Raw genomic sequence first — 26,847 nt, 5'->3', positions numbered from 1 at the left:
TAAAAAGTGAGAATTGTTGCTTCCCTGGGTCTGAACATTCTGGTATTAATGTACCTCTACAATCTAATCACCTAATTGGCTAATGAAGAACATATAAAGATCCAATTCCTGGGATTATGAAGGGGGACACATTCTTCTTACCCAACTTCCTAGAGTATAAATATTTTTCGAAAAAGGTGACAATGCAAAAGTACATAAAATTAACTAAATAAGTTGTAAGACATGGTCCTAAACTTTTTAGTTACACTTTGCCTATACCGTGGAGCCTGAGCTGATTACAGGCTCTATATTTTGAAGTTGCCAAAAAGCAACAGCTCCTCCATTGCTGTACATATATGCCTGTGTTTTCAACCTAATAATATTATATCCATCTCTATAAAACTTTACTTCACTAAGTCACCTTGTCAACCTTACAGACTTTCCAGATGTCACTATATGTGATTCTGTCTGTCATCACATGCATATGCTGTCCCTCCCAACCGTCAGTGTGTTAATCAAGGACTCATTACGTTTTCAATAAGACCAAGCAGCCTTTTAAAACCTCTCTCCAAAGGCAACAAAAGCAAAAGATTTACGTCGTTTTTCACAAAAATATAATAGCTGTCCAGTTAACACGTCAGAAAAAGGAAACTAAGTTCTTTTAGAATGACTTATACTGGCATCATAGGAGAAAACATAGATTGTGAACTTTGATGGCAATTAGGGGAGTTGACTAGGCCAAGTAGAACACAGTTTGGTATGGTGCAGATTGTGGTAAATTATTAGAGTACATATGTAATCCTCTCCAAAGACATTAACATCCAAAAATTTAAAAACATTGATGACCAAAAACCATGTTTATAGACTGTATTCAATCCAAGCTTTAGAGATAAGTTCTTTGGCTTGTTCTTGTGTTGATTTAAACTGTTTGAATAATTTTTCTCTGAAAGAATTCCATGTCCTTTTTTTCCCAGTAATTCTCCGGTCCATAGGTATGAAATCTATCATTATATACTTAGAATGCTTAACCAAATCTAGAATACCATGCTTAATAGGTATAAAGTAAGAGTAAACATTTTAAAGATCATCAGCCACAATGGCATTTAAGATAATCAGCAGCAGTCAATATTTGTTGATTGCCTATTATGTACAAGGCTATATATTAAGTAATGAAGATACTATAAAATTAAGAAGTCCCTCTCTTCTGAGAACCTATGATTTCCAGTGAAGCAAGCAAGATATATACATAATGATAGTAAGAGTCCTAGCTCTTATATTTCAGAGCAATAATGCTTAATCCTAGTGGCACATAAGAATTACTTGGGGAGCTTTAAACAAAATACTGAGGTAATGGCCTAGCCCAGACCAATTATCAGAATCTTTGTGGTAGGGCACAGATATGTGAATTAAATTACAGAGCCAGAAGTCAGATGTTTTTAAAATATAAATTTTATATATTATGCTTTTTAATACATTATAAACTTCATCTCCCAATTTTTATTTGATATCCTTTTCCAAGCATATATTTACATATAGATTTTTACTTTACTCAATCTAAATATTCTAGATTTCTTTATAAATAAAATATTAAATAGATAAAAACCTTATCTCTGTTATATAAATAGAAAATCTGTTTCAATATTAAATTCCAATTTTGTAATTTGCCCTCTATAAATAAAAGCAATTTTTCTTTTATCCTCCAAAAAATATTTCAGTGTCTCTTAACTGAGAAAAAAATTTTATATTTTTTCAAAAATTATATTATTTCTATAGCAAGTAAATTTAAACAATTCATACCTAAACATTTTAGCTGTTCACTAGCATGCTCTTATATAACTTGTATAGATTATAAATATTTAAATCTCTCCTAAATTATGTTCTGCAATGGAAATAGCAACAGACCTTAGTTGGAGGCTGAGGGTGAAGGTGTTAGCATCCCAGTATCTCTAATCCTCTTAGACAGCAGCTTTGAAAACTCTAGCCACAAATCACACAAACAGTGGTTATACAGTTAACAAGAAAAATGCTTACTTATTCAGTGATGCTAGAAATAGTGATGTGGCAGAATTGTCTGTTAAACTAAAAAAGTATTTTTGATATTCAAGCTGTACTAATTTTTTTTTTACCACAAGAGGTCCCTAAATCCTGTTTAATATATTCAGGCCATTTTATGTGCATATTAGACTTCCAACAGTTTGCTATTTTTCTGTGACTCTATATGAACCAAATTTTTAACATAGGAGAGCTAAACTTTTTTTAGAATCAGCTTTTTAAAAAAAATTACTTTTAATTCCAACTGGACATACATAGAAAATACCAGCATCTAAAGATATAAGAGAGGTGGAAAGGCCAGGAAAATGAATTACACAGAGTGGCAGTGAAATAGAATTCCTTTAAAGGTTAAGTGAAAACACAGGCTACTTTGGGAGTTAAGAAGAAGCAATACCATTTCTTTCCACCTTAGATCTAAATTCCCTGTTTTGTTCAATCAGTGTTAATCTTTTAGTATCATAATTAAACATGATTTTTTTTCAACACGATAAAAAAATGGAAGGGTATGTTAGGGTAACTCTGAAAGTACACGAATAATGCAGTTTTTTGTCATTCACAGTTGCCCTTATGTTACAAATTATGTTAGAATGTAAGGAAACAAATGTTCTTGGATCTGCCATTGTACTAATTTAGGTATTCATGCATTGCATGCCCGCTCCATGCCAAGCAGATATATTTCTTGCCTTTAAGAGTTTACAGTCTCTTTTGAAAAATAATTTAATGAATGATTATAATTACGTGTAGTATGTTTAATATAATTCTTCCTTTGGTTTAATAGCTTGATTTATTTCAATAAAAAGATGATTGTCTATTCATGTAATTTTATCTTTTTCCTTTAATGATTTGAGGTTACAAGGGGACAAAAATATTTTCTCCAGTGATCTTTTGTAGTAAGAGCAACTCATAATCCACCATTGGGTATCTCATTGTACAGGGCTTGTCTTTTTTAGTTTGTTCATTTCAATCAAGCTTGCGAACAAAACAAAGACATCCCCATTATTGCTTAAGAGAGTAACTTTCTGATTAAACTATTAGGTTTACACTCCTTGAATTAGACATTACTAATTAAGAGATACTAGTAAAATTAATCTAGGTAAGAAATTAAAAATACAGTGTTTAAATGTATATGCTTTATTTGTTATTGGCTTAGAAACGTTAACAGTAGCTTTTTAGTAGTAATTTATATTTTGATCACTAGATGGCACTAAGCACATGTAGCTAAGAAAGAACTTTCTCAACATTTTTTTTCTGAATACCTAAGTTTAACTCTATAAATGTTTTCAGTATTACATACTGTAAATCTTTTGTTATGCAGCCCATAAAATTTCTCTCACAATAAAACCTTTGTTTTTCAGAGTGAAATAGTCTCACATAGGACTCCGTTCGGTATAATAAGTTCTAAGAGAGACACAGCCTCTGAAATTACTTTGGTAGTCATCCACTTATCAAACTATTTGATTCTTAACCATTTAGCTTTATTATTATCTCTTTCTTAAATTGACCTTTTCTTACCAGTACCTTTCCTTTTCTGGAAAACAGAAAATATATTTTAATTTGTTTAAGGGCTGTTATTAATATATAGTTTCTGGGATAACAAGAGATCCCAGAGATTTACATACAAAAGTTTCTGTAGGACAAAATACAAGAAGAGTACAGACTTTTTTTGTTCTTGGTCCCCAGATATCTGAATATTATTCTCACATTGTAACATTCTTTCTTTTGGTTTTTTTTTTTGGGGGGGGGGGTTCTAGATATGATATTCTTGCAATGTGTTATTAATCAAGATACTTTAAGTTGCATATAGTAAATATCCTTAAGGTTTAAGCTTTTATTAAATTGAGTTATTTCAGTTACAACCAGATGTTGCCCAGAGGTTGGACATTACTTCCAATGGTGGTTAGTTCAGTGGCTTAATCAGAAACCCAGTGATATCATCAGGAACCCAGGTTCCTTTCATATTTCCATTCTACCATCCCTGGTATGTCAGACTTACGCTTTGTGTTGAAGAAAGCTACTGCAGTTCTAAGTTGAACTTATAATTGTGGCAAATTCCAGTAGTAGAAGAGAGGACATTTTTCCCTTTGTATGTTACTTTTTATCAGTGGTATACATTACTTCAAAATTCCCTAGCAAAATTCCTTAGGTCTCATTGCCATGACTGGGTCTCCTGAACTTCCTAAACAATTCATCAGCAAGGGAAAGACATCGCTACCATATGCATAGACTGAGAGAGACCCAGATCCTCCCAAAGGAGGATGAAACCTCAAACAAAACCAGAGAACTGTCCAGCAACGAAACTGGGGAGTAGATTTAATCAGGCAGACAACAGTATTTGCTACCATTTGTTTTGTTAGTTTAACTTAGAGAGTCTTTTCTGTCCTAATATTCTTGAAATATACCTTTCATTTTAGTTATTTCAAGTGCATCACACTGGACAAAGTTACAGATGTCTCCCATATCTAGTTATGGCAGAATCTGTCATTCAGTACAAGTTCGTTAACCTGTTGTTTTGTCTATACATGTGTCCTTTTTCTAGCAGTTACAGAAAATAAGAACATGGATTCTCTGTATACTACTTATTAGTTCTATCCTACTCGGAGAAAGATATTTCCAAAATGCTTTATGAATCTAGTAGCATTTCAACCAAATCTTCAGTTGTCTGCTAAGTACCCACAACTTTAAAGACACTGAGTCAAGCACTGTAGATGAGTCTAGTCAGGCTGTCTGGAGATACTGCCACCATCTGTCCTTGGAGCTCAGCTTGACCCCTTGGACTCTCTACAAGGGACGGAGCCAGCAGTCCCAATTCAGTGATTCAAGCCCTTCGATCTTCCCTGTCAACTGCAGTGCCTTTTGGCCTCTTCTAGCTTGTTTTGCTCTGATTTTTCCATTTGACATCTGAGCACTTCTCAGAGGCTACAGACTAGTTCCCCTAGCATGGTTCTATCTGAAACAAAGCTACTGTGACTGTAAGGAACCCAGCTCCCTTCTCAGCTACTTCATGTCAAAGATGTGTTCCTGGTACATTATCTGAATGTTTATTTATTCCTTATCTGTATTTAGCAAATATATGTTGAATGATTATAAGAATATTTATTAATAATTGATATTTGGTATTTCAAATGCAGTAAGGTCTTCACTGGTTTGAAAATGCTAATTATCTTGTGTTTCTTATGTTAGCTGTTTGAACAGTTTATCAGTTCTTTCAAATTGCTGACCAGTATTATCAACTGACATTTTAAACCATCATATTTTTAGTTAAAGAACAAAAATTATTCTTAGAAACCAGTTAGTATGGGTATCATTGCTAAGTTGCTCAAACCTAGTCTTTATCCTTTTCTCTGTAGCTTTGAAAGAGATTAACGTGTTTGAGAATATTCAGTGTCAAAAATATTTTAAAAAGAAAAATCTCTGATATTCTTATTTTTCAGAAAACTCTGGAATATATTTTCCAGAAATAAAAAGAGATCCAGGCAGATATTTACACAGTTGTCCCGAATCTGTTAAAAAGTGGCTTCGACAGCTAAAGAACGCAGGAAAAATTCTTTTGTTGATTACCAGTTCTCACAGTGATTACTGTAGACTACTCTGTGAATATATCCTTGGGTAAGTGATGACTTGTTTCATTTTCATTGTCTTATAAAAACTGACAGCAAATTAGCCCAGTGCTTTTTTAAAAGGGTTAACCCTGACTATATCATTATATTAAACAATGCTGAATCATAAGTGGTTTTTTTCTTATAACATCCCTCAATATCTGCCAACAGCAACCCACCTACATCCCTCAATATCTGCCAACAGTAACCCCTGCTACATTTTAGCAAAACAGTGGTACTGGGGCCAGTAGGCTCATAGCTCACCGTTGGTCTGGGCTTTAGATTTTCTGAAAGATGGATAAACTGTATCTCCTTCAGTCTGCTGTGAATTTGGTTTCTCCACTTGGGTGATTATTGAGGGACAGTGAATTGCAGATTACATTCCCTGACGGACTTGGAGTACATACAGCCACTCTGTAGCCATTTCAGCGTGTAGCTATTAATATGTACTTTTACCATTTAGCACAGCCAGGGATGCAGTTGATATCTACAAAAATTAAGGAAGTGTAAGTGCATAGACTGTAAAATAAGACAGACTTGGGACTGCTCTACAACTTACTGTGTGACCTGGGGTAGGTTTTATAACCTCTTTAAGCCTCAATTTCATCACCTTAAAAATGGTACAATAATACCTCATAGATATGAGGGGATATTTAAATAGCAGTAACAAAGTATGAGAATAGTTGATAAATTTCAATGTGTCAGTACCTATCTTTGTCATTTATCTTGGGCTATTCCAGGAAATGACCATGGTCAGAGCAAGATTCTACAGTGAGCTGCTAGATCTCCCCTAACGTTTCCTCAGATTTTAGTAAATACTGGATTGCGATGAGTATGGAGCACAACTGACCTCCACCAACTTTCTTAGTCTCATGATTTCCATGTTCCTTTAGCATGTATGTGGGGTTAGTTTGTTCTATGATATGCTTACTATCTGTGGGGGGATTTTCTGCCTTCTAAATAATACATAGTTTTGGGATCCTTGAAGTGAATTAAGGCTGAAGTCCTAGATGCCTTGGAAGGTGCCTCTTATAGAGACATTTACTGCCCTGGCAGTGGGACCATGCTTTAGAATAAACTCTCAGGAGTTTTAATTCATTTTTCCTTAGCATAGATGGTCAGAATTTTCCTTCTCATCTTAGTTGCTACTTACTGCTCTTTTGATTTGTGAAAATATTCTGGAATGTTGGGCAAGTATAGTCTCCCCAATGTGATAGTGAGCCCTTCAGGGAGAAGGACTGCCTTTTCTTTGTCATCTCAAGTAATGCTTAATATAATACTAAGTACAGATTAAAAATCATTAGTAGTTGTCATCTAAAAATTGCCACATTATAAGACTACACTGATTTTCAAAATAAAATATGTTTTTGAGCATTCTCTGGAAGATTTCACCTGACTTACTATAATGCTGCTTTCTGTGGGACCCATGTAACACACAAAATTATTAACTCTTTCTTCAAGCTAATAAATCCAGACAAATTTCACTCCCCAAATTTGAAGACATAGCTCCCAGTATTTCTAGCTGTTAAAAACTACTGAATTCATCACAAGAACTGTTACCGTCATGAGAAAAGCCAGCTCAATACCTAGAGCTGATGTGCCATTTTTTTTCCTGTTTATGTTTATACTTTAAACAGGGGTTGTTAGGAAGACTAGTGCTCAGCCACCTTTTATTTCCAGTTTATTATTCACCAAAAAATGTATAAGAAAAATATAAAGCATGTAAAAGTTATGCAAAAGATGAGAAGTGATGCTGTGGTAAAATAGGTAGGTAACGTTCTGTTTTATGGGGACCCTTTCTGTTTCTTTTAAATTTATGGAAAATCTTGTTGCTTTTTAGGAACGATTTTGCGGACCTTTTTGACATTGTGATTACAAATGCATTGAAGCCTGGTTTCTTCTCCCATTTACCAAGTCAGAGGCCTTTCCGGACACTCGGTAAGTTATGTTTGGTTTCTTTTTTCTCCCGTATACCTGTTGGCATAGCACTGTGTTGTGTGCAGAGCACTGTGTTAGATGAAATACCATGTTTTCTTTTCTCTCAGGGGGGAGGAAGAAGGTAAACCTATGTTTGTATTAAATTTTACTCTAACACTTTATATCGTAATTATTTGTTTGTATGTCAGTCTATACCTGACTTTAAAAATGAAGGACATGGACTTTACCTTAGTTTTTAGGGCCTAAATAAATATTTGAGGGATGAATTAATTGTAATAAGTCAGTTTTCTGGAACAAAAGTTCCCAAAGAACACATAAGGGTCCTAACACATGAAACAGTCCTCTCTGTGGGGAACAGGCAAGGCCTTCAAGGAAGGGCACCTATATTTGTCACTTATGTCTTAACAGAAGAGACTGATAGGGAGAGAGGTGTATTGAAAAGTGTGATCAAATTTTGTAGATGAAAAAGAATGAAAATAGTAGAGTGAGGAACATAGGTAGGTGCTTTCTGAAAGCTTCTTGAATAAATATATAAATGAATCAAAAGCAGAGCCCGGTCAGGAATGCAGGAGTGATACATTTGTGGAAGTGAAAGACAATGAGTTTGGTTGTTGATATCTGTCATGTCTTTTGTTTCTATTAAAGTAGATGTCAAATAAGCTCAGTGATACATTAACATTTGAGGACCATTCAGAAGTTCTTTTAGGGGATGAACATCTAAAGTAAACCCAGGCATGGTTAGAAGTCGAATCACAGTGAATGGTTATAAATGTATATAAAATCATTAACAAATAAAATCTATAGACCTATATGGTGATCTAGCTGTGTTTAAAAAAGAATGTTAAAAATTAACATATTATCTATGTATATAATATGCGTAACATTTATAAGCATCTACTGTAATAAATGCTTTATAATTTATTTTACTTTTGATTCAGATGCTTGGGATTATTTAAACAAACTGGACCTGGAGTCTCCTGAAGGTTCTGGTACCCTTCCCTCAGACCCACCCCAATCTATATTTATCTGTTTGTTCATTTTTTCTTTTTCCTCTGAAATTTCTCCATACTGAGATGCTCTGGTAGCTATTGTCTCTGGTCAGCCATCTTCCCCACCAAGTTCAAACTACAGTTTCAAAAGAGTTTTATTAATAGTTTGATTTACTAATTGCCTAAATTGGCAGCTCCTCCATCTCTATCCAACCCTCATTTGCTTTTTATCTTCATTAAGTCAGTTTTTTTGGTGGTTTGTAGGCCATAGGAACAAGTTTGAACTTTGGTCTCCTATGAGTTTTTCTCCTTTACAGTTATTTGATAACCCAAACATCTATTGGTCATTCAGTTAAGGGATTTGAGGAATAATTTGGACATTTTATAGAACTTTAGTATAGAAAATTATTTTAATAATATATTTTTCATAGGATGATTTCTTCAATTAATGCATTTTTTACCTAGCTATTAAGACTGCTTTAAACTAAGGCTGTGACCGAATTGAATTTTAGGAAAATAATACAGGTTTGCATTCTTTATAAAATAGTGCTGTTTTGTCAGTGAATTTGAGGGAGATAGTAAAAAGAACAATAAACTCTAAAAAAGGTAAGTTCAAAATGCATTCTAAAGTTCCCTTTCTCTATCCATTGCTAACCTGTTTTTGATATAAATGGAGGACTATAAACAGCACTGAATTTGGTCATGGTATGAAAATGTCACAGGGAGTAGGCAGAGGCTCCTTTCAGGGTAAGAACAGTTAGCTTACTGGTGCCCTCAGGGATGCCAGATAAAATTTTGTCTTGTGCTGTAGTTTCTTGTTTGTGGCAATACCAGGAGCCACATTCAGATCCAAGAATTCAGATTCTGAGATGGTCTCTGGGGCTATTATCTTACTGTATGTCTTCTAGCCCCAATTTGAAGTCCTTTGAGAAATAAGATAGCAAGAAGCATTCTTGGCGTGGCTTTGATCTTAACAGTTAGGTAACTGGACAGATTCTGTAATTTTTCCACATATCAGTTTCTTCACTTGTAAATTGAAGGGGTCACAGCTAAGAGTTCATAAATACTTACTATGTGGCAGGCACTATTCCATGTGTTTCATCTTTATCTGTATTAGTTTATTTATACAACCACTCTGTGGGGTAAGCATTGTTATTATCCTTATTTTAAAACTGACGGAACACGTCATAATCACCTTCCATACTCTTTGTCCTCTTTTATTTTTTTTCTGTATCTTCCCACATCTTTATTTTTCTATATCTTCTAACTTATTGTTAATTGAATGTTTTGAAATCAGTGTCCTTATTGTATGCCTTGCAGGGCACACTCTTTAATATTATGTGAAAATAGAAGTTCATGTAACTGTTTCCTAAAGACTATGAAAAGAATTGTTGAGTGCCCTACTTGGATTTGTGAACATTGTACTTGAAGCTTCCATGAGTTTGTTCCTCTGGACTATACAGCTTTCACCTCAGCTCTCTTGATTTCACTGACCTCACAGGCTCTCTACTAAGAGAATTAACAATTTTCTGAATCCCACAGCTTTTAGCTGTGGAGGTTGAAGCTGCCTTCATGGATTAATTATCCTTTAAGGCAGCTTCCAGTGTAGGGGCTAGAAACAGGGGGAGTAGGTGATGTTTGTATAAAGTGGTGTTTTTTTTTTATTTTGGTTTGATTCGGATCTTTTGCTTCTCATTAAATTACTGAGTTCTGACATTTGAGCAATTATTCTAGAAATTATTTTTAATAAGCAGTAGAAAGATTCATTTCATCACCTCTCTTGCAAAGTGGGTATCTACACATCAAATGTAAATCAGCTTTCAAAAGTATTTCTGTAAATTATTCATTTTCCAATTTCCATCAAACCCACATTATTTACATAGTAAGACATTCTAGTGAACAAATAAAGACAGGCAGACACAAGAAGTAATCACTTTTCACTGTGTTGCTCCAGAGAAGTACTGAATCTTACTAGATCCTTTTCATATTAGACTAATACATGGTTTGGCTTACTACCTATTCTTTAGAGAGTAGGATTTTCATTTGATTGTGCAGAAGAATTTTAAAATAACTGCAGCGAGATAGACACAAATAATTCCTGATCATAAGCTGTCAGTTGCTATGAATGTGGCTTTAATTTATCTATAAATGTGTTTTTAGAATTCCTTGTTCAAAATATCTGAGGTTATTTAGATATCCACCTTGTGCTATTGTGATACATTTGACTCTTTTGTTGTAGGATTAATAAATTGCATTCCATTACAATTATGGTGACCAACATTTTGTTTATTAATCTTAAATTCTCTGGTACCTTATTCAAGGTGGTTTATGTTATAAACTAAGCAGAGATTTAGGGTAGTTACCTGTGACTTTTACATATAGTATCTAGGGGGAATGAGATTTTAATTAAAGGTACTAAGAGTGCCAGAGATGTATTGTTAATAACTGACATACCTACCTTTGCCGCCTTCTTTCTAGATAGACTGTTTGTTTCCTCTGTCCTGCTCCAGGTTTGACTCACACCAAAGTCCATGAAGCTTAATCTTTAGGACCTCTCATTTGTCCCTTCTGGCAGGGACCACACCAATTTCGTATTGTTAGTGTTGTATTTCTTTTCTTAAAGAGGTCTCTTATTATGTGAGCTTCTGTATATACCACCTCTGTATACAATGTAGGACTGTATCTCATTAAGATTCTTCTTAGAGGCACAGCAGAGAGGACCAAAGAAGTCCTCTTAAAAATCTAAATCATATAGTTAATGTGGAAAAGAAGAGATTTTTTTTCCCATACAGTTTCCAAAGCTGTGCCAATAGCTACCCAAACCTCCTCTGGTATATCATCCATTTCGTGATACCTGCCTGAGTTTTCCTTCATCATCTTACTAATGGACAGACTGTCTTCACCTTTTAGCCTGTGTACAGGTATATAATAGTTGGCAAGATCCAGAGTGGCAAAGACGTTTTACCTCTTTCCCCAGCTCTGCTTTAACAGGAGTGAGGAAGTAATGTGCTGGGAGAGGACAGCCTGGAATGGTCCACAGACTTCTGCTTTGCCATCAGATAGTCCTTTCACTCCCCACGTACCCAGGCTGGGCTGGGACTAGAGTAAAGCATTGGAGGCACCTAACGTGCAAAATTTAAGCCTGAATTTGAAAGACAACTGATAAAAACCTATCTCCCCTACTCCCAATGCTAAACAAATAGGACCTAATAACTCCCATTATCTTTTTTGTTTAATAAACTAGTTTGCAAAAGCAGGAGCATGATCTCAAGCACACATCTGTCTAATCACTGAATAAATCACTTGCCAGCTTTGAGATCTTGGACAAAATAACTTCCCTCAATCTTTTCTCCAATTAAGAAGATCATAGGGGCTGGGTGGGGTGGCTAACGCCTGTAATCCTAGCACTCTGGGAGGCCAAGGTTGGCTGATCGCTCAAGGTCAGGAGTTCAAAACCAGCCTGAGCAAGAGCGAGACCCCAGCTCTACTAAAAATAGAGAGAAATTAACTGGCCAACTAAAAAAAATATATATATATATATAAAATTAGCCAGACATGGTGGCACATGCCTGTAGTCCCAGCTACTCGGGAGGCTGAGGCAGGAGGATCACTAGAGCCCAGGAGTTTGAGGTTTCTGTGAGCTAGGCTGATACCACGGCACTCTAGCCCAGGCAACAGAGTGAGACTCTGTCTAAAAAAAAAAAAAAAAAAAAAGGCCATAGGATTTAAAAATATATATCCATAAAGTGCTTATAATATGTAGATGCTCACTGAATGCCAGCTTCCTTCCCCACATGGTTCCTTTTAGTACGTGTCCTGTAGCCATGCCCTAAGTGTGATCTGCCCAACTGAGTCCTCTCACTTGACTAAGAAGTAAATGATTGTCAAACTGTATTTTCAGAGAATGATGAGGAGCAGGAGGCGCTGCCATCTCTGGAGAAGCCTGGCTGGTACTCCCAAGGGAACGTTGGCCACCTCTATGAACTTCTGAAGAAAATGACTGGCAAACCTGAACCCAAGGTATTTTCTGATCAAGGTGGAATCCTTGATGCCCACTTGCAAACATAAGTGTTTGTAAACTGACCCCATAATTCTCAGTGCCTTCAGCTTAGATAACTATGAGGAAAACATCTGCCTCTGTCCATCTACCAAATCTCTCCTCTTACCCCTTCTGCTTAAATAAGCCTTGCCTTTGTCTACATAGAGTGGGTCTTTATCTGTGACAGAGGAGAGCAAGGATTCCAAGCAGGGGGGCCACAGATCTAAGGGGTGCACTGGATGAGTATGTGGGATAGCTGAGGAATGATATCCTGATAACAATCTATCAAAAAAGTTCTTATTTGTAAAACAAGCAATAGTTGAAAGTGTGCTACAGACTAGCCTAAAGATACACTTGCTTTTGACCATTTGATCACACTGTTGATGTGGAGCATTGGTGCATTTCTACCAGAAGAACCCTGCCTTCCAAAAAATACTTACCAGGAGCCCCATGAGCAGAGACATCATCTGGTAACTAAGCCCTGATCCGTTGACTCCCACAAAGCCTCAGTCTCCTAGGGACTCCTGGGTGGTTTAGTGGATGCAGCATCCTGACTTGAAGGTTCTAGTTCTCATATCCCTTAACTTTATTTTCTCATCTGTAAATTGAAGGGTGTAGACTAGATCAATGAAGTTTTGCTTCAGAATACCTAGGGAGCTTTCCAGATTCCATATGTCCACCCCCACTCTCAGAGATTCTGTTTCAGCAGGTCTGGAGATAAACCCAGAAACTCTCTTGAAAAGTAGTCATGATGTGTGTTCTTTATAATCTGCAACCTGCCATGACAAATTCTCTCTAATATCTCACCAGCTCTTCAATTCTAGGGGCAGGTTTCATTGTAAACATATGCATAAACCTGTAAGCTCACATCTTCTTTAGGAAAATTGAATAAAATCATATATTTCATCATCTGCTTTCTTCTACCTGCAAATATGCTGTACAACTTTGTAACACAAACCTGGCACCAAGGGAATCAAATGGAACAAATCGATGGTCACCTGTGAAGTTATTCAAGTAAATTTAAGATGTTTATGCAATTTTCTACTGTTGTACTCTGATGCCTACTTAGGAATTTTCTTCTGTCTTCCGTGAAATGAACATTATCCTTTTTCACAATTCTGTACCTCAAATAGGATTTGCTGTGTGTCTTACAGGTTGTTTATTTCGGTGACAGCATGCATTCAGATATTTTCCCAGCCCATCACTATAGTAACTGGGAGACAGTCCTCATACTGGAAGAACTCAAAGGGGATGAAGTTGTGAGGAGTCAGAGACCCGAGGAGTCAGAGCCTCTAGAGAAGAAAGGAAAATATGAGGTAAGGGTCCCTTCACCTCTTTCCTTGAAAGAACAATGTATATGTTTGAAATCTAAAGTATCTTTATACTGCTTGACTCCAAAATTATCCTGGTCAGACTGAGTGCCGCCATGTTCCTGTAGTTTGTTTTTGAGGCAGTATTTGTATGGATGGGTCCATCCCTAGCAGATATTTTGGGCCAACTTAGTTGTTTTATCTGCTTTATAGAAAATCTATCATGTGTTTTTCTGCATATATTTAAGGCAGATGAAACAGTTGTGTGGTTTTTTTTCTCACAAATTATCTTTTGACATAAACATGGAGCCACAACTTGTAAAGTCAGACTGCTTTAGTATGTAAGTTCAGGACTGTTCCTCCTCACAACATTTCTATCTGAAAAGCCAGAGCAGTGCATGCAAAAACAGGCAGTAAGTACAGCACTTCCTGAGAGTTCACATTCTTTCCTGCCTCCATGTGGAGGGAACAAAGATATAAACATCTTTAATTACTACAGTAGGAAGAAAACAGTTCATAAAAAAGAGAGCCAAAAAGGAAACACCTATGAGAGTTTTTCTGTTTATTGTGTGATTGTTAATAAAAGTGTAGTTTTTAGTTTAGTTTTTCCAACCAAATATCAAGCACGGCACATATATAAGGTGCAGTCTTTTGGTGAGTACAAAGTCTCAATGCAAAAAGATTTAATTCTGTATTTCTAATTATTTTATTCTGCCTAAGTAAACTTTTAAGATTATATTAAAAACCAAGTTAACCAGGTCATTTTAAGAGTGATGCTGTGAACCATTTACATTTACTACATTTTATGGCGATGAATGTTTTCTTTCACTTAGATTTGAATTCAGTGTCTCAGATATTTACAGTAATTTCCATTCTTGATAAAACCATCTGGAACTTGAGGATCACTTTCACCTCGCTGAATGACAAGAAGTTTAAGATAAGGATAGGGAACATCTCAGATGGAACTTTAAAGGCTTATCTACAAAACTTTTTCTAAATCATGATACATCAATTGATTATCCACTCTACTATATTGGAGCATGAGATCAGCTAAGCAAAAATGGTACATTTTAATAATTAAAGTAAGCTTAGTTAAAAAGACTAAGGGATAATTTGTTTTAGTTTATTTTTATTTCCAGAAATAAAAGTCTATTATATTACACTTGTAATTACTTGCACACTCTCAGTCCTATATGACTACCCTTCCTGTATGAAAAGAAAAAGAACCCGTTTGTTTCTGCTTCCTTCATTAGTGTTTTTATGTTTCTTCATTTTAACTAAAAACAAATAAAAAGCATTTTCAGACTTTTTAGAATAGCATGTTATAAAATTTGTGCAAAAATAATTCATTTTAATGATTAAAATTCTTAGCAGGCAAGAAAAAGAGACAAGTTAATTAGAGAAAGTCTATCTACCAAAACCCCAGTGGTAATGTAATATGTAATGGAGAAATTTAAGGAGAGAAAAAGCCATACTTAGTGGAGACACATGCCCCTTAAGGTCCTGCGCTAAACAAAGACGCTTATTATTAATTACACTAACAGAGATCTGGCCAACATCACAAGAACAGAAAAAGAAATGTGGGATAAGATTAAAAGATAAGATACCTAATTGTCATTATTTCATGATTATTAGCATAGAAAGCCTTAGTGAATTAACAAACTGAGTTCAGTTAGAATGCTGGATCCAAATCAACATTCAGAAATCAATAGCTGTTCGCTATACTAGCAGAAATTACTTGCATAATGTAATGAGAAAGAAATCATTTGTAAAAGAAATGAAAACAAATCACTATTTAGGAATTAACCTAACAAATACATAAGACCTTGATGGAGTAAATTTTAAGCCTCCATTAAATATTTTGAATACAAACTTGAACAAATGCAGAAATATACCAGACTTATGCATGATATAAAATTATATAGATACCTATTTTCCTTAAATTTATCTGTAAAGTCAATGTAAAGTTATGCAAAATCTCAGGAGGATTTTGGGTGGACCTTCACAAACTGATTCTGCAGTTAGATGGAAGACTCAAGGTCCTAAAATAGCTAAGACAATTTTATAAAAAACAATTTTATAAAAAACAAGGAGGGAATTTCACCCTATCAGATCCTAACTACATTAGAAAGCCAGAGTAATATTTTTTTAATATAGAACTGGTAGCAAAAATATAAAAAGATCAATGGACAGAAAAAAAAAACCAACACAGGCCCCTGTATCACTTTCAAAGTTACCATGTAATTATGGTATATGTTAGAGCATTATCAGCAAAGGATAGCCAGTTCAATAAGGAAGTAGTCTTAGTCTTAGTATGGAGAAAAATAAAATGAGCCCTTTTCTCATCCTATATATAAAAATAAATTTTGAATGGATTATAGATCTGAAAATAAAACATACTATCTATAACATTTATTGCAGAAAATTTATGAAAGTATTTTTGGGATCTCCGGGGTGGGAAAGGATTTCTTAAGTTAGAACTCAAAGGACAACAGTAAGTAGAAAAACTGATGACTGGCTGCATCAATATTAAATATTTTTGTTCAAGATACCTGGGATACTGTTAATCAAGAGGCAAATGACAGGCCGGGCACAATGGCTCATAATCCTAGCACTGTAATCCTAGCACTCTGGGAGGCTGAGGCGGGCAGATTGCTCAAGGTCAGGAGTTTGAAACCAACCTGAACAAGAGCGAGACCCCATCTCTACTAAAAATAGAGAGAAATTAATTGGCCAACTGAAAATATATAGAAAAAATTAGCCGGGCATGGTGGCGCATGCCTGTAGTCCCAGCTACTCGGAAAGCTGAGGCAGAAGGATCACTTGAGCCCAGGAGTTTGAGGTTGCTGTGAGCTAGTCTGATACCACAGCACTCTAGCCTGGTCAACAGAGTGAGACTCTGTCTCAAAAAAAAAAAAAAAAAAAGAGGCAAAAGAGGGGAGAAAGAAGTCTAGCAACGTCCATTTATTAATAGATTGAACCTTGTGAATTGCTATTTTTGTGTCTTTGAAACCAGTGAACATCTGCACTTTAATATAGCTCAGCCTATCTAACATGTAAGAAATCTAACATCCAGTAGAAAATTGGACAAAAGGTATCAGGCAGTTGACTGAAGAGGAATGCTTACATGTGAGAAGAGATGCCCACCCTCAATAGTCATTCATAAAGTACAAATTAAAACAATGGTGATTTACCTACCACCTTAAAACCATAAACTGAGCTGGATTTTTTAATTGATTTACTAATAAAATAGTCTGAGATAAATTTCTGAGTTAACCAAGAAAAATATAAACTGGGACCAATATCGCTCACTAAAGCTTCACTAAATTGCATTTGACAACTCTGAACTGTAATGAAAATAATTTTTAATTTTTGTTTTAGTGAACATCTATTTGGCTTTTCAGTGAGAAACAAATACAATTTTATTTAGAATTATACCTGGAGTGTAACTACTACACTTTGGAAATTCCCTAAATGAAGAGTATATCTGTGAAAAGGGTTAGTCCTAGAACAAGTGGATGTATTTATCTCTCAGTACTCCCAGTGGGTAGCTAAAACATGAGAGAAATTTTTAAAAAATAGTAACTTGAAAACTTGTATCAATTTGTTGGCTTCATGTTCCATATACATTGAAAGCAATAAATAATAATTCCATCTTCATTCTCTTCTAAAAAAAGTAAATACCAAATAAGAAAATTAGACCAAGTTGTTTTTTAACTGTCCTTATACATAATAACAATTAGAGTTATTTTAATTGTAGAAAAAAAATTATCTTTCTAGATTGCTCTGCTTAGGGTAGTTTTCAGATAACAACCAATTGGCCATTTAAAAAGCCAGTTCCAGTTTAAAGTAAAGGATACTTCATAATAAGAAGGAAATATTATTTCTTTTCCAAAAATGTAATGTGTACCCAAAGCCTATCTGTAAATTCCTACAGAGTTTTTCTATTTTGATTTACCTAATGGATGAAAAACTTAGGAAATTGAATATTAGTTAATCACTAATTTCATTATTCTATTCTCTTTTTTCAGGGACCAAAGGTAAAGCCTCTAAGTACCTCATCTAAAAAGTGGGGCTCTTTTTTTATTGACTCAGTTTCAGGACTGGAAAATACAGAAGATTCCTTGGTTTATACATGGTCCTCTAAGAGAATCAGTACTTACAGCACTATTGCAATCCCAAGTATTGAAGCAATCGCAGGTAAGGGGAAAATACTATAAAGCTTTACCTATTGCTGGATAGTAATGACCTTAAGTACTAGGATTATTGTCTTTAAAAGAAAGAAATCTTCACACAACGCGATTTATTTTAGGAGGAAACATCTTCTAGATACGGCAACCTAGGTAGTTAGGACCAGCCCTTCTGCTGGAGCCAACTACAAAAGCTGGATAACTTTTATTTTAAGTCTGCTTGGAAGCAGAGGACAAAGATAGTTAAGACTTATCAGGGCACCATGCTGAGAAGGCCCAGGAGGGTGAACCTGTCTTTTGTGGCTGCTTTTTCCTCTGGGTGTTTGCTAATTCCAGAGAGGATGCCAAAGAGGGTGAGTGGGCCTTTCAGGAACTTCATGAACCTGCAGGAATGGGAACTAGAGAGGGCATAAGGAGGGGCTAGGCCTGGCAAACTCCTTTCAGTCTCAGTCTGTGATAAGACCAGGAACGGTGCTACCTTAGAATAAGGATGAATTGGAAAGTAGTTCTTAGGTTCACAGGGACCATAGCTTAGCTTCAAATCAGCTGAATCTCTAAAGTTGAATTGAGGAGATTCCAGATTGCTAGTGCAGTCTACACACCTGGTAGAAACAAATGTAGATTCTATTTGAGGAAGATAATGTCATTCTAGGACTCAACTCACTTCTAAAAACAATTCACATAAGGTTCAGCACATAATGAAAAAATAGCTAGGCACATAAAGTATGAGACCACACTAATAGAAATAACCATGTTTACTATGGTTAAATACAAAAAAGAAAAGAATGAGATATTTGGTAGAGACATAAAAACTATAAACAAGGAATGTATAGGTCAAAAGAGTAAGTATATGAATAAATTAAAATGAATACTTACTGTTTGAAACAATCAAAGATTAAGTCCTATGGGATTTACATAAATAAGAGAATTAAAATACATGACAGTGGCATATAAATGCCAAAGTGAGGCAGCTGGAGTATTCTAACATCCTTGAATTATGGATAAGAGTATGTTAGGTATTAATATCAGAAATGCATGTTGTAATCTCTAAGATAACTATCAAAAGAATTGTAATGATATATATACACCAAGTTAATATGTAAAATAGATTAAGAATCCAAAAGAGAACACAAAAGGGGAGGAAAAAAGTATTAAGGATTAGTAGGACAAATGGAAAGCATTTAGTAAGATGTAGATTTAAACCTGAAGTAATTACATTAAATATGAGTGACTAAACACTCCAAATAGAAGCCTGAATAAAATAACACTACCCAACTATAGGCAGTTTATAAGAGACATAGCTGAAACTTAAGGACTCAGAAAGTTTAAATCTCAAAAAATGGAAAGAGGAAGTACCACATTTTGCTATTTGGTAACCCAAAAAAAAAGTTGGCTGTGCTACTGTGAAACAAAGTAGACATTAAAGAAAAAATCCATTAACATGAGAGAGAATCTCATCCTAATGATAAATTCTCAGTTCTTAGAAATATAACCGAAAGTCTAAGGTATTCACCAGGGGCCCCCTCCTCTCTCAGGTCAGAACTTACTTTCTCCCTATTCTCACAATACCAAGAAACTGCTAAAAAAAAAAAAAAAAAAAAACTACTCTGCTTTATAGAGGTATGCCTTGTGCTTGGATTCTTAGTTTCCAAGTTCCCTTCAGAATTTGGCAATCAGCTTGAGGAGAAAACCTGCAGAGTGCAATTCTCTGCCCTCTCCTGTATGGTGGACTCCTAGCCCCTCAGTGTTCGCCTCTGCAGCCCTGCAAGGCAGCCAGAAGCTCTCCTGGCTTTGCTGCTGCTGGGAGCGAGTGGCCCCTGCCACCAGCCAGAACTCCAGTGCCTAAAGGAGAAAGCTGTGGCAACAGGTCCTCTTCTGCAGGTTACTCCTTCCCAGGAATCGTGGGTCCTAAGTCTTCTTCGGCTATACAGTGATTTCACTCTGATGCTTCTATTTTGTCAAGCTTTTCTAGTTGTTTCACCTCCAAGTTAGATGTGAAAGTCTAGTTAAGGTTTTTGAACTTCAGATTCTTCTTCCTTATATTGGGGATGATAATACCAGGCTGCATTTTCTCCCTCACGGTATAGAAGTAACAAAGTGAAGCAAGATATTTATCTGAATTTTGGTAAGATAATTGATGATAAAGAGTATGACCTTCTAAATGATTCCTCCTCTCTGCCAGTATGCAAGTTCAATATGTATGTTAGTATATCCTACTCTTTGAAATATCTTGTTCTCACTGGTTTCAAAAGAATGATTTATTTTTTCATTCTGTTTCATACTTGCACACATAAAATTAAAGAAAGATAACCTAAATATAATTCTTCCTTTTACAAACAATTTTCCTATTGAAGAAATGGACTGTGTAAACTATAAGCGAGGGCCCAGCCCAGAATTAAACTATAATTTTCAATCTTTATAATTCATTTTTATTTTCTTGTAAAAGGATTCAGATTTTTAGTGAGAGTGTGATAATCACAGCCCCTGAATTATTCTAAAATACCTAGATAAAACTTGTGAAATTATAAGCAAATCAAAGAAAAGTGAATCTCCATTATTCCAGAATTTAAATATTTCTCCAAAGAAGTAGAAAATAACCACCTCTCCTTTAACAACGCTAACGTCAGTGCACATTTCATTTTCATATCCCAAAAGCTTTCTTCACAGCACCCTTGAAGAGAACTTGGCAGGGCCTCTGTCTTCTGTCCAACTTCTCTCCTGCGGAATTATTAAGTAGGACTTGTGAGTACCAAACACGCTTAAACAAAGGCCCATTTTTTGTGTGGGGAGGGAAAGGAGAAGGAGTTGTGTCTCATTCAGTTGTTGGTTTTGGCTTTAAGATACTTCCTCAAAAAGCAGTGTTAGTCTCTAAGTTAGCACTCATTGCTGTGATCACATTTTCATAAAGAAGTTGTATCTCACACAGAACTTGCTATTATTTCAGTAACAGCTTCAGTACAGTTGGATATTACTGTGTAATTTACCTCCAAGTAAGAAGAACGGCTGGAAGAAAAATAGGGTGATGGTCATAGCCTTAGACATGTTAAATTTACAGTCTTTGTAAAAATGTTATCCTGCTAATCTCTCTCTTTTTTTTTTTAAAGTCCCAAGAATTGTTCTGTTTCTCTCTGTATTATTTTACATTGAACTTACTGTGTAAGAATATTTATTTTGGTTCACTTCATGGTTACCTAAATATGGATAATATGGATGATACTATAGTGTATTTAGTACACAGAGTTTATTAGAACATTTTGGTAAGAAAGAATTTGGTTCTTTGTCCCCCTTTCTTTTCCAGATAGTCAGCACCCAACAATGACTTTTCTATGACAGAGACATATTCTTTTCCTCTTGCTAAATCCCCAGTTTCAAGAAGCCACAGTCTGGGGAGTCTTGTTTTTAACAGAACAGTCATCTGATCTCAGTTTTGCTCACCCATACTCAGATTTCTTAGCAGTGATAGACCTTTTCTGTTACCTGCGAGAAAGAATAAAATTAATTTGTTTTGAATAAAATAGGAAGTGAAAAACAACCTGATACTTCCCTTTTGCCTCTCAAAACGTTTTTGTATTTATGTAATGTTTCTATATTTGTGGATATCCTATTAAATGTGGTTATCTCATTCACATTTAAATGCCTACAAGCCATTGTAATAGTTGTTATGAAAGTTTATATTTATTAGCCATATATGTTACAGTGGTGGTTTGGTTTATAAGCATTTTGATAAGGTCATTACTTTTAACTTTATAATATCAATAATAGGTACACATAATAATAGCTACACAGAGACTTGTCCAGGAAATCTTAAAATTATGCATATCTAAAATAGGTTTCATTGTCAGTGAATATCAACTTTTGATTTGTTTATAGTTATGAAAGACATTTGGAGACCTGTTGAATAATTAAATTCTTTTTTGGTTTTTTCCCCCCAGAATTACCTCTGGACTACAAATTTACAAGATTCTCTTCAAGCAATTCAAAAACAGCTGGCTACTATCCAAACCCTCCATTGGTCTTATCAAATGATGAGACACTGACAACCAAATAAAAATTCTTTACAATTGAAGTGAAGAACCACATATGCAGCAAATGTACTGTAAAAAGAAATGTTAATTTTCAAAAACTAATGCTTTGGTAAAATTCTTTATAGAATTAAGTGTCCTTTCTATAAAACATTTTGATGTTTAACAACTCTCATTAAAATTTCAGTATCCTAGAACTAAAAAGAATCTTATTTATATTTTCTATGCCACTAGTTTTGAGATTAGAATTCAGCTGGGGAGAGATAAACAAGCACACACACCCACACACACACATTTACACATATGCCTAGTCCAATGGTTCTCAAAGTGTGGTCCACAGACCAATAGCATAGCATTACCTGAGAACGTATAATGCAAATTTGTGAGCCCCATCCCAAACCTCCTGAATCAGAAACTCTGGGAGTAAGGCCCAGCAATCTGTGTTTTAACTGGTGATTCTGATTCACCACTGGCTACACCATATCCTCCAGACATTGGTTTAATTGGTCTGAGTAGATATAGCTGAGCATTGATATTTTTTATATGCCTTAGGAAAGTACAGCCAGAATAGAGAACAACTGATTTATACCAATGCCTTCAACTGATAGCCAAGAATGCTGAGTCCAGTGAAATTAAATGATTTTTCCAAGCTGTTAGGTTTTGTGCTATTCCTGTGTTTTTTTCTAAAACAAGGAAATAGACATGATTTCTTCTGAGATCGCAAAGCCAGTATGGAAAAGAGTGAGTACTGGAAGTCACCTAGCTCAGCCTCCATTGTTATCCATTAAGTCTTTTTCCCCCTAATAATCTTAAAGTCTGTTTTATTTGTTTTCATTAATTTTAGCCATGCATTCTGAATGGGGATAAAAATTGGTTCTTGGGATAGAAAGAAAACCTCTTAGATAATACAGAGGATTATAGCCTTCCAAAAGCATAACCCTACCCAACAAAATCTTATTCCTTAGTATTAACCTCTCTCATTAGGAAGAAATTTAATTTTATAGCTATTAAAGCTATTAATTTCATTTAATTAGCATTAAATTTAATTTTTCTCATTGGGAAGGAAAATGATAATGAAGAAAGTTTGAGAAAAAACTGGTTTAAGGGGTTTTATAAGTATACTGTAATCCAGGATTGTTGTGTTCTGTGTGGTATGGATAAATCATACATACCAGCTATTTCTTGCAAGCTATTTGGAGCCAAATAATGTTTACAGTATTAGCTCCTGGCGACTCTTTATGCTCTAAGTTTACTCTATCCATCAGGGACAGTATTAGAAAACACACTGGTCACTATCATTATTTTACCTGGATTATAGAAGAAAATTTAGTATATCGATGTATGCAATGAAAAGAAAAATATTTTATTAAAATTTGTAAATGTCATATGAATCCCAAATATACTGTGTGGGTGAGTATCTCAGGGTAGGTTAAAAATTACTGAAATTTTTTCTTCAAAGTCAATAGCTTTGTTTGATACCTATCAATAAATATACGGTGATGTACTTGAAATTGGAATGTCATTGGAATATTATGAGCATATACAATTAAGCTTACAGCTAAATGAAAGATGCTATGTCATGTACGCTTTAAATAGACATTTGATTTCTTTTAAAAATAAAGCTATTTTTCCTTATGCATGTTTATTCTGTAAATGCCAAAGGATACATCTTTAAATGCTTATAAACTGCTGTTAATACAAAAAATGAGAACCTCAAATAAGAAAGTAATTGTACCAAGAAGTGGGAAAAAAATTCACTTACGTTGAAAGTTCTAGTCCTACTTTGGGCAGTATCTACCCAAAGACCCTGAACAAGTTACCACCTAATTTGCCCTCAGTTTTTTCCATCTTATAATAAGAGGTTAGAGTTTAAGTTTCCTTCTACCTTTCTAGCATAGTTAGTGCTTCTAATAAATGTTGTTTTTCCACTAGACTATAATTAGGTCTTTTAAATTTTTATTCATTGTTTCTAAAAAGTGCCTGTGTTTCTAATTGGATATGAACTTTAAAAATAATCATCTAAAAGTGGTACCATAAAAATTCAAAAGAGAATATTATAGAAGAAAAGCTATATATTCTCCAATGAAGGTATATGAAGTAAGAAAGCACGAAAGTTGTGTAAATGGGCAGAAAACTTGTTTAATATTAGCATATAGGCAAACAGCATCTAAAAGATACCTAAAAATGCAAGGGAGCTGAGATTTTCTTTGTTGGCCACTGTTGATCTCAGCAGTGGAAAGATCGGAGTGACTCAGTGGTAAAATATTTTGTCAGAATTTGTTACTTATAATATTGAGGTAGGAGAACCTCAATTGAACCATGAATTGCAATCTAAAATCAGCTTCAGTGAACTCTAAATTGAAATCAAGTATTATTTCCCCACCAACATTCATTTCCAAAACTAACTTTATATATGTATGTGCATACATGAAAATCAAATATTATTTAACAAACCAGCATAAAATGGAACGTCAAACTATATATAATAACCTGGGGGGCTGGGTGTGGTGGCTGTAATCCTAGCACTCTGGGAGGCCGAGGCAGGAGGATCGCTCGAGGTCAGGAGTTCAATACCAGCCTCAACTGGAGCAAGACCCCATCTCTACTAAAAATAGAGGGAAATTAGCTGGACAACTAAAAATATATAGAAAAGATTAGCTGGACATGGTGGTCCATGCCTGTAGTCCCAGCTACTTGGGAGACTGAGGCAGAAGGGTTGCTTGAGTCCAGGAGTTTGAGGTTGCTGTGAGCTAGTCTGACACCACGGCACTCTAGCCCGGGCAACAGAGTAAGACTGCCTCAAAAACTAAATAAATAAATAACCTGGAAAACATGTTAGAATCACATAAATGGCTTTTAAAAATGTACAGCAGTAACATTCATTCCCTTTCCTCTTCTCAGGCTCTTGAGCACAGATTATCATAAGAGTTGGCTTCCAGATTAGTGCAAGACTGGAATACACTTGACTGCTTTTATTAAAGTCATTAGGGGCACTGGGGGACAAGGCAGAGCCTGGGAGCATCCGCTGCCGCCACATGAGGGCAGGTGGAGACCATCTATCTCCCCAGGAGACAGGTGCACCTTCCTGAAGCATGGCCAGACCTGCATGGTGCACTGCCCTGGGATGCTTGGAGATAGAACTTTGATTCCTCCTGGGACAGAAACAAGCCCTTTAAGTTTATGCTAGGCAAGCAGGAGGTGATCCGAGGCTGGGAAGAAGTGGTTGCCCAGATGAGCATGGGTTGGAGAGCCAAACTAACTGTATCTCTAGACTATGCCTATGGTGTCACTGGGCACCCGGGCATCATCCCATCACATCCCACTCGCCTTCCATGTGTAGCTTCTGAAACTGAAATGACAGGAATGGCCTCCTCCCTTAGCTTTCTGTTCTTGGATCTGCCATGGAGGGATCTGGTGCTTCCAAATATGTGTACATGAATCCATATGGAGCTTTTCCTGATGTCCCCCTACACGCTGTGTAAGCATCTACCCCAACTGAACGTATTCTGGCACTCAGCTTTGCTTCTGACACCTCCATTTCCTCTCCTCGTATGTGTGTTTATGCCACACATAAACTATTCCATAAACCTCAAGTTGCTCATTTTATTTTGTTTTCATTTTGGGGTAAAGATTCAGTTACAATCTTTTCGATCTAGGTTTCCTAGTAAGTATATGATCAGGTATTAACAGCACAAATGATAGGTTAACTTTAGAATAGGAATCGATGTGTGTTGGAGGGTGTAAGAATCTTTATTTTAGGGGATGAAATTTTTATTTATTATGTATTAAACATTCTTGCTGTTGCACTGCAAAGTTATGGCAAATTAGAGGCACTGATAAGAGCTGAATTATTCTCCAAGCTGAGAGATGTCCTTGAGTTAAATTAAAAGCCCTACCCAAAACTGCAGTCAGGAACAGGGAGAGCCTTTGCCTTCACCAGCTCCACCTCACCCTCCCGTTAAACCCTCTGCCTTTTGAAAGATCATTTTCACTGTGATGTTGTACACTACAGGTATCTGTCCCTGGGCCAACAAGGACCTCTGAAGCCCTCTTCATTGCCTGGCTTAATTTTTTTTTCCATTCTATGGTTTTTCTAATGGACTTTCAGGAATTTTGTAACTTACCAAGGTCCACCACTTCCTAAACTTAAAGAACATTAATTGAAAGTTTAAATTGAAGGAGCTGTTTATAGACTTAACACCCAATGAAAGCCCAGCCATCATGACAAATCCTTGAATGTTCTCCTAAGAAAATGATGCTGGTCATCGCAGCTTCAGCATCTCCTACTTTTTGATGCTTGGTTCCCCCTGCTCATCTCAGTGTTTCCTGGCTTTTCTTCCCACAGCCTCTTCTCACCCCTTTGTTATCCTGTGTAGTTATTTGTGAGAGAAATTATTGCTGCCCTTCTCCCCTGTGGCACCACATACGAGTTTCACGTTTTATTTTTGCAATAAAAGTGCTTTATGCTGGAACCCATTCTACTAAGTGAAGTATCCCAAGAATGGAAAAATAAGCACCACATGTATTCACCATCAAATTGGTTTTAACTGAATACCAAAGGGCACATATGGTAATAATATTCATCAGGTGTCGGGCAGATGGAAGGGGTAGGTGGGATGGGACTATACATACATAATGAATGCGATGCACACCGTCTGGGGGATGGACACACTTGAAGCTCTAAGCGGGGGTGGCAAGGACAATATATGTAACCTAAACACTTGTACTCCCA

The 26,847-nt window shown here is 35.7% G+C and overlaps 1 protein-coding gene across 1 annotated transcript in view; it reads left to right on the top strand.

Annotated features, from left to right (window-relative positions):
- Positions 1-23,750, top strand: part of NT5DC1 (5'-nucleotidase domain containing 1) — a 116,320-nt gene extending 92,570 nt beyond the window's left edge. Inside the window, exons 7-12 of the mRNA XM_012753151.2 lie at positions 5,463-5,637; positions 7,468-7,565; positions 12,456-12,574; positions 13,748-13,909; positions 17,935-18,103; positions 22,026-23,750. Coding sequence (XP_012608605.1) covers positions 5,463-5,637; positions 7,468-7,565; positions 12,456-12,574; positions 13,748-13,909; positions 17,935-18,103; positions 22,026-22,141 — 839 coding nt within the window. The 3' untranslated portion in view covers positions 22,142-23,750. The remainder of the gene's footprint in view (positions 1-5,462; positions 5,638-7,467; positions 7,566-12,455; positions 12,575-13,747; positions 13,910-17,934; positions 18,104-22,025) is intronic.
- Positions 23,751-26,847: the final 3,097 nt, after the last annotated feature.

The sequence above is a fragment of the Microcebus murinus genome, chromosome 5 (assembly GCF_040939455.1).
Source record: "Microcebus murinus isolate Inina chromosome 5, M.murinus_Inina_mat1.0, whole genome shotgun sequence".
Classification (NCBI taxonomy): domain Eukaryota; kingdom Metazoa; phylum Chordata; class Mammalia; order Primates; family Cheirogaleidae; genus Microcebus; species Microcebus murinus.
The sequence above is the reverse complement of the archived record's forward strand: the minus strand, read 5'-3'. Positions and strand labels throughout refer to the sequence as shown.